The 7,976-nt window shown below is 54.9% G+C and overlaps 1 protein-coding gene and 1 pseudogene across 1 annotated transcript; both read right to left on the bottom strand.

Moving 5' to 3' along the window:
- Window positions 1–415: 415 nt before the first annotated feature.
- Window positions 416–3,932, bottom strand: MOGAT3 (monoacylglycerol O-acyltransferase 3). The gene is made up of 8 exons (XM_054589160.1): window positions 3,850–3,932; window positions 3,360–3,685; window positions 3,005–3,112; window positions 2,847–2,917; window positions 2,363–2,567; window positions 1,908–2,082; window positions 660–862; window positions 416–570 (listed from the first exon to the last, which is right to left on the bottom strand). Exons 1-8 carry the CDS (start codon window positions 3,930–3,932, stop codon window positions 416–418), a joined length of 1,326 nt encoding a protein of 441 aa, XP_054445135.1.
- A 118-nt stretch (window positions 3,933–4,050) lies between these two features.
- Window positions 4,051–5,853, bottom strand: LOC129083445 (2-acylglycerol O-acyltransferase 2-B-like; annotated as a pseudogene).
- Window positions 5,854–7,976: the final 2,123 nt, after the last annotated feature.

The raw sequence follows: 7,976 nt of genomic DNA, 5'->3' as shown, positions 1-7,976 counted from the left end.
CTGCTTCATCTTCAAAGCCTACCCCTCCTGCAGCCACCTTGCCCAACTCAGTCCAAATGCCTCTTAGCTAAGCAGATGACCCCATTTACAGAGGGAGAAGGGGCTCAGCACAGGGGAGAGACTTATGCAAGTTCACGCAGCAGAATTAATTCTCACTGGAAGAAGAATTTGGGGTCCTGATACCCAATCTAAGGCAGCAACTCTGGAGCACGTTAGCATGGGAGCTGATTATGCCTGGGCATGATCACTCCCAGGGTGAGGGCATCAGCCCCGAAAGCATCCAATTCCTCGAAGTAGTGGTGGGAGAGAACTAGCTTTTATTGGAGGACTAGATGTGGCAATAGGTGATGGAGGCAGTTCTCAGTGCACTGGAGTCAGGAGCTCAGGGCTGGTGGGGGGAGGGGCAGGGCTAGGGCTATATGATGGTGAGGTGAGTAGAAGCAGGGACACCACAGCTTTCCTTGTGTTCCTCAAACAGTTGCTGCAGAGCCTTCATGTAGAGCTCATGGTAGTGGTCAACCTCCTCTTCAGTGGGGTGGAAGCGCTGGGGCACCGGGATGGGGCGGCCCACTGCAGGGAGAGGGGAGATAGGTGAGGTGAGAAGCCTCTGCTGCCCATACAGCTGATGGCAGCTTTCTTCCCTGGAAATGAGGACTCACCCACAGTAGTGATGGGCACAGGGAAGGGCAGCAGGCCCCAGGAGTTGGCAGAGAAGAGACCGCGGCCCCAGAAGATGCAAGGAGAAAAACCCATGATCTTCTTGAAGGTGATCTGCCACAGATACTGCCAGGAGTCTTTGGCAAAAACCTTAAGTCTGAAGACATCATTCTCCCCAAAGGAGTACACAGGCACCAGGGAGGCCCTGGAGGGGAGGCAATAGAGGAGAGGGGTGGTAAGACCAGCAGCTCTTGGAGCCCCAGAGAACAGCATACCCCTCCCCACACCTCATGATTCCACTCCCCAAGGTCTTAAAAAAATGACAATGGCTACAAAGAAAGATATGGAACATGGGACTCACATTTCTTGAGAAATGGTTGTATACTCAACCTCCATGTACACATTTCCTCATCTAGTTATTACAACCACATCATTGCAAGACAGGTGTTAACTATTTCATAGGTGAAGAAATGTGCCTATGCTTGCTTTTCAAATAGTGTCAGAGAAGGATTTGAACCCCACGCTTCTGATCTGAAGAGTCTGCTATTTGCACCATGACCTTTACTCTCTTGGAGTGAGAGGAAGCCTCAAAAGTGGTCAGAGTGCTTGGCACAGAGTGAACTCAAGCACTAACACAAATGCCTCTGGTTTAGGGCACAGTGTGAACTGTAGGAACACACAATCTGACCTACAGGGACCTGGATGTGTAGAGACAGAGAGTGTGCACCCTCAGGCACACTGTGGAGTTCTAACCATTAAAAGCAGACTTGACCTTGGCTGGTGTGGTTCAGTGGATTGAGTGCCAGCCTGTGAGAGTCAATCTCTCACACACTGATGTTTCTCTCCCTGATCTTCTCCCTCCCTTCCTCTCTCTCTAAAAATCATAAATAGTCTTGACTGGTGTGGCTCAGTTGGTTGGAGCACAGTCCTGCAAACCAAAAGGTTGTGGGTTCAATTCCCAGTCAGGGCACATGCCTGAGTTTTGGGCCAGATCCCCAGCTGGGGGTGTGCAAGAGGCAGCCAATCGATGCTTCTTTCCCTCTCTTTCTTCCTCCCTTTCCCTCTCTCTAAAAAAATAAATAAAACCTTTTTAAAAATAAAAATAATTTAAAAATCTTAAAAAAAAGAAGAGTAGCTTTGGTCCGGGCACCAGCACCGCACTCCCCTATGCCTCAGTGCCAGGCGTGTGCTCCCCCAGCCTCAGTGCCAGGCGTGCGCTCCCCCAGCCTCAGTGCCAGGCGTGCACTCACCCATGCCTCAGTGCCAGGTGTACAAAGCCTTTGCGATTCCGGAGAACGAGGTGATGTTTTCCTGGGATTGCACTCAGGGACTCCTGGGCACCCCCAACCAAGATGACCACAGCCTGCCCAAGCTGGGGCCGTGACAGAATAAAGTCCAGGCTCTGGCGCTTCACAGAACATATTCCTGCAGGTATGAGGAGGTGGGGAGTAGTCACCACCTCCTCCTTGGCTCCCCAGCCCTTCACCTCATCCTTTAGAATCTGAAGGGGGAGCCCCACATCCCATTCCTTCCAACCTCCCTATCCACCATGCCCATGTCACTGTACCCTGTGGTATCTGTTCCAGCAAGGACATTCAGTGATGCCCTCTGTGGGCCTGGCCAGTGTTCAGGCCAGGTCCCTGAGCTGAGTGGGTGGGGTTACCCTGGCCAGAGGGTACCTCCTCCCACTCAGCTGGAGGCTCACCGCTGGACATGATGTAGTCCCGATAGATTGGGACGTAGAAGAGAGAGTTCAGCGCAGTTAGTGAGGGCCGAAGCCCAGGGAACTTCTGAGAGAAATTGGTGCTCTCAGTGGAGAAGTTACAGACGCTTCCGATGCTCATGATCCCATGTGGGTGAGAGCCAAACACATAGTTCCGGTCAGGGGGCAGCTCTGCTGTTTTCACCAGCTTTGGGGTGTTGGGCAGAACGAGAGGAAGAAGGCATAGACGTCAGGACACCTGTGGAAAAGTGTTTTCCCTCCACCCCAACAGACTGCGGAGTTCAAAGTCCTAGGATGGGGTCAAGGGCACAGGGGGTCCACTCTGGAACACCACTCCAGCCCCTGCCCCATTGCCTTAGCTTTGGCAGCTGGGGCTCAGGCTCCAGCACAGGGAGTGGTGAATAGGTGGGAGAGAAGGGAGGGAGAGGGAGGAGGCAGAGAGTCTCTCTCTCGAGTAACCAGTCACCTTGATAGGATAATAATCCCTTAGGTGTTTCCACAGGGCCCAGTTCCTTATCCACTCACACCGCCTTCCACCTGGGGGCAGAGAGACAGGGGTGGAAGAAGCCCTGGGGCCTCCGAGCTGCCATTTCTCATCACACAGGCCCTCTTTCCAGCACTCACCTTGGTGGGGTGTGTCCCAATCTAGGAAGAGCCATGTCAGGTAGAGAACAGAGAATAGCCAGAAGGATGTGAAGAGGAGGTAGAAGACAAGAAGGGATAAGAAAAGACCTGGGTGAAAGATAAGAAAGAAAAATGAATTGACTTCTGAAATCAGTCATTTCATCCAGCTTCCTTTCCTCCACCCTCAGGGAGCCTATCCTCCAACTATCTCCCATCCTTACTTACATCCACCCTCTCCCCTTCTCTTTGCCCTTGGGCATCCAAGTAAGTGGAGCTCCAGCCTTCCCCCCCGCCGCCCCCCGACCTTTCTCCCCCTGCAGACCCCAGGCACCCATGCCTCTCCCACTCCTCGCACCCATGAAGAGGAAAGTGAGCACGAATTGGTAGGCGAACACTGCTTCCAGCCACCGCTTCTGCTGGGTTTTCATGGTGCAGGAGGGCCGCAGGAAGGTGGAGACTCCTATCCCAGTAGCTGCCCTCTGCCAGCAGGGCTCCAGGACCCAGAGGACAAATGATGAAGGTTTTCCGCAGGCGCCTGGGTAGGCTTTCTCGCCCAGGGGTCGAGCCTTTGGGACCTCCCGGGATGCGTGCGTGTGCGCGCACGGGGAGTTGTGGATGAGGAGATCCTTGGACCCGGAAGTCTCCAAGCTGTTCTGAGACTGATCTTTGAGCTTCCAGAGTCTGCTCAAAGACGGCAGGGCGGCAGGGCTGGTCTGGGAGAAGGGAGGGGCTGTGCGAGGAAGGTGAGGGAACTATTGTGCAGAGAAGACAGAAGACGCTGGGCAGCTCGAGGACTGGGCCCCAGCCAGTGTCTGATCTCTAGTGAAGCAGAATAGGCCCTTGACGCGTCCCTGGGATCTGTTTGAAGGTCTCCCGGAGTATCAAGGCCACCAGGAGCTTCGGCCAAGAGCGGCGGGGGCGCGCGCATACCTCCCCTGCTGTGCACAAACACACACAAACACCAACGGTCTGTTTCGCCTTTAATATCAATATCCCTTTCCCCAGTCACCGATGGGTCCGATAAGTGCTGAGAGGCGGCGGCGCGCTTAGGTGAGGACGAGACGCCGGTAGGCCGGGACCCCGTAGCGCCCCTTGTGCTCTTAGAACAGCCGGTGAGCCTCTCCTTGTACAGCGCGTGCGGCGCGGCCACCTGCGCCGGGCTGGGCCGGGGGCTCCGCTGCACAGGGATTGGGGCCCCGACTGTGTGCGGGCCTCCTTCCCGCCCGCAGCGACCGTCCGGAACAGAGGTCACGGCCCCGGCTGCTGTCAAAGGCCAGCCGCGGGGGCGAGGCCGGTGAGGCCGGCGTGGCTGACAGGCGGCGGGCAATCGGGCCCCAACCAGCGACCTTCACCACCCGGCGCGGGAAGCATGCAAGGGGGCTGAGCACCAGAGGATCACCAGGCTCACCCACGGAGTAGATGAGCCTGCGGAAAGGCAGGAGGAGGCCCAGGCAGCCGTGAAACTGTGGCAGGGCCACGCTCCGCACCCGCTGCAACCCTTCCTGAGCCCTCCACACCCAGGAGCCCGATGGGTTTAGAAACTGCTGGAAGACCTCGTTCTCTCCAAAAGAGAAGACAGGCACCAGAGAGGCCGGGGAGGGGGGGGGGGCGGGGAGGCAGAGACACGCCTGATTCCGGGCCCAGGGAGCACGCTATTCTCCTCCTGCACAGGGCGTTCCGGGGCGTGCCCCGAGGGCCACCTGCGCTTCCTCACCCGTATTTCAGCGCCAGCTTGACAAATCCCTTCTGATTTGTATCCGCAGACTCAGCGCTCCGGGCTTTGCCTCCAGCACCTCCGGGGGCCCTCCTACCTCCAGGACTGCCACCTGGCCGCCCCCAGGCCGCGGCAACAGATAAGCTGCGCTGGCCTTGGCAGAGGACACCAAACCTGGGGAAAGGCAAAGGCTGAGGAGGGGTGAGGGGCTGATGCCTGGGTCCCCCAGAGGAGAGGAAAGGGAGAGGAGGAAGGTAGTGCTGGGACCAGGAGCCCCCAGAAGGAAGGAATGCAGGTAAGAGGTGACAAGGGATTACAGCTCCAAGCTCTGGCTCCCCACTCCTCTCCACTACACATGATGTAGTCCTGAAAGAGAGGAAGATGAAACCAGCAGGGCAGCATGAACTGGTGCAGGCAGAGGCCGGAAAAGATGCACGAGAAGCCCGTGGCCTCTGTGCAGAAGTTGCTGAAGCCTCCAATGACCAGGATGCTGTGAGAGTGGAAGCCGAAGAGATAGTTGTGGGAGGGATCCAACTCTGTGGTTTTAACCAGCTGGGGAGCAGAGGATGCACACTCAACCCTGACGACAAGATTGGACTTTTGGGGATGATGATCGGAAGGGTCTATTCTGTATCCCTGACCCCAACCCAGCACCGGGTTCCTGGGGACCCTCCCTGAGATGGGGAAGTAGTCCCGGAAATGTCTCCAGATGGCCCAGTCGCAGACCCAGGCAGATAGGCAACCTCCTGTCTGCAGAGTGTGCCTATTTCCATAGAGCCAGACCAGGTAGAGGACCACTGATATCTAGGCTCAGCCTAGAAGTGCAAGGAGCAGGAAGGCCAGGCACACCTGGGCTGGACAATGGGGAAGGGGTTTCAGGACCCAGGTGTTTAAGTCCCAGGTTTCTCCTTTGTCCCCCTTTCCTGTCCCACCTAATTCCTCCTCACTCCTTCAAGGACCCCAGAGATCCTGCCCCACCTCCCTCCTTTGTAGTAATGGGGAAGCAGAGCCCCGGGTGTGCGTGAGGAGGTTAGGTCCAGTGCTTCAGGGACTCACCTAGTCCCAAGAAGAAGACCCATTGCAGGACAGCGAACACTTGGAGACACCTGCGGAAGCAGCTGGAGGAGGCTGGCATTTTTTGAGCAGAGCCACACAGCGGCCACCATGGGCTCTTAAACACACTTCTTTTTCGCCCAACCCATTGTCCTTGACCCCTAGCCCTGGTTCCACATCACTTCTGTCCCCTTTGCTGGTTTGCACACTAGGCTCTGACGAGCCCCAGCAAGGAAGGGTTAACCACTACCAGAGCTCTTGGAAAGAGCAGGGTGGGGGGGGTGGGTTGAGGAAGATGTTTGGACTCTGTGGCTGTCAGGGCCTCCCCCTCTGTGAAGAGCCAGTGAGCAGAGGTCTGGGCAAGTGAGGGGTTGTCAGAGTGCGGTGCACAATGAATGGCGGGGCTCCCAGCGCGAGTGAGAACGGCTTGAAAGCCTAAGACTAGGTGGGGAAAAGCTTAGTATCCACTCCAGAGCCACTCCAGAGGGCCCACTGTGCAGTGGCCACGCCCTCCAAGTGGGCTGGAACCGCTCCTCACTATCACCACGGCCCTAGCAACAGTGACCAGCGGCCTGTGGGAGCTGGCACCTTCTCCAGGTCAGGGAATGTCACTTTTTTTTAAAATTCCAATTGTGCTAATGCCAACATCACTACTATATTTGAGTCTGGTTGTGATGCTTGCTGTCTCTTCAAGCTGTGCTTTTTGCCTTTTAGTATGTCCTGTATTTTTTAAAATTTTTGTTTAAAGATTTTAATTATTTAATTTTAGAGAGAGGAGAAGGGAGGGAGAAAGAGAGGGAGAGAAACATCAATGTGCAAGAGATACATCCACCAGTTGCCTCTTGTTGCCCCTAACTGGGGACCTGGCCCGCAACCCAGGCATGTGCCCTGACTGGGAATCAAACTGGTGACCTTTTGCTTTGCGGACTGACACTCAGTCCACTGAGCCATACCAGCCAGGGCCAGTCCTGTATTTAAAAAATTTTTTTGCTGTTGTTGAAAGCCAGACCTCATGTACTAGGTAAAATAGGCCTTTAGCGATGTGGTGGGAAGATGTGAGGAAGGGGAAGCATTCTATAGTCCTCTGACTAAGGTCCCAATCATTTAGTGAGCCTCTATTCCTGGGCCATGAACTCCACACGTGCTTCTCAGGAGAGTTAGAAGGGGCCGAGTAGGACATTTTCCTTTCTCTAGGTTTGTCAAGCTCTGATAAAACTCCACTATATTAAGCTCTGGTAAAATAGTTTCTCTTGAGGTCAGGCCTTGTTAAGGACAGAATGCACTGGCATGGGGACTGTCACTTCTTTAGGAAAGTCTGACACACAGCCTATCAAGTGCCTCTGCCGCATACTCTCCTAGCATGAAACATTTCCCCTCCATCATGGTGATTTTCTGATTAAGGTCCACCCTAAACTAAGCAACAAGAGGCAAGTAATGTGCTCATCATTGCAGCCCTGGGATGGGTGCCTGGCAGTGGGAGATGCTTTGTAAGTAAATGGACCCACTGTAGGAGACAGGATATGCCAGCTTGCAAAGCCCAGGACCAACTGCTCAGGCTGGCACACCCTTTCTGTCCCACTCTTGTGCGTGCTTCCTCATCCAAGGACCTTACCAGGAGGTATGCTGTCCCTGCTTAGCCCACTTTCATCTACAGGGCACGTGGTAAAGCCAGTGGGGATCAGGGTGAGATGAACTTAAGAGTCTGCCCAGAGAAGTGCTCAGTCCACATGGTAAGGTGACCCACCCACTCAGGTGGCTTGCCCCACCCCACAGGAAAGGCTTCTTAGGGAAGTTTTCCTGGGGTCTAGGCAAGAGGCAGGAAATGTCCTGGGACGACAGGCCTTCTTGGTTTTTAAAAGGCTTCTTCTGCAAGGGAACAGTTGGGAGTTAAGTTCAGGAAGGTGGGCTGGTACAAGGCTGGGAAAGACCAAGCTGAAGGGGCAGGCCCAGCCTGCTGTCCTCAGGGTTCCTGGGTGGAGGGGTCTTGGCAAGAGCTTGACAGCCCCCTAGAGGCTGGAAGCAAGACCTGCTCTCAGGAGGTCTCGGGGTGGTGGGATATGGTTCCAACATTTTATTTGGGACACTGAAATTTGAATGTAGTATCATTTCCACCTGTGACAAAATATGATTCTTCTGTTTCTTTTCAATCATTTAAAAATGTAAACACTTTTGGCCCTGACTGGCGTGGCTCGATTTGTTGGGCAT

The sequence above is a fragment of the Pteronotus mesoamericanus genome, unplaced genomic scaffold (assembly GCF_021234165.1).
Source record: "Pteronotus mesoamericanus isolate MK-2021 breed Mesoamerican mustached bat unplaced genomic scaffold, CSHL_Meso_final scaffold_167, whole genome shotgun sequence".
Classification (NCBI taxonomy): Eukaryota; Metazoa; Chordata; class Mammalia; order Chiroptera; family Mormoopidae; genus Pteronotus; species Pteronotus mesoamericanus.
The sequence above is the reverse complement of the archived record's forward strand: the minus strand, read 5'-3'. Positions and strand labels throughout refer to the sequence as shown.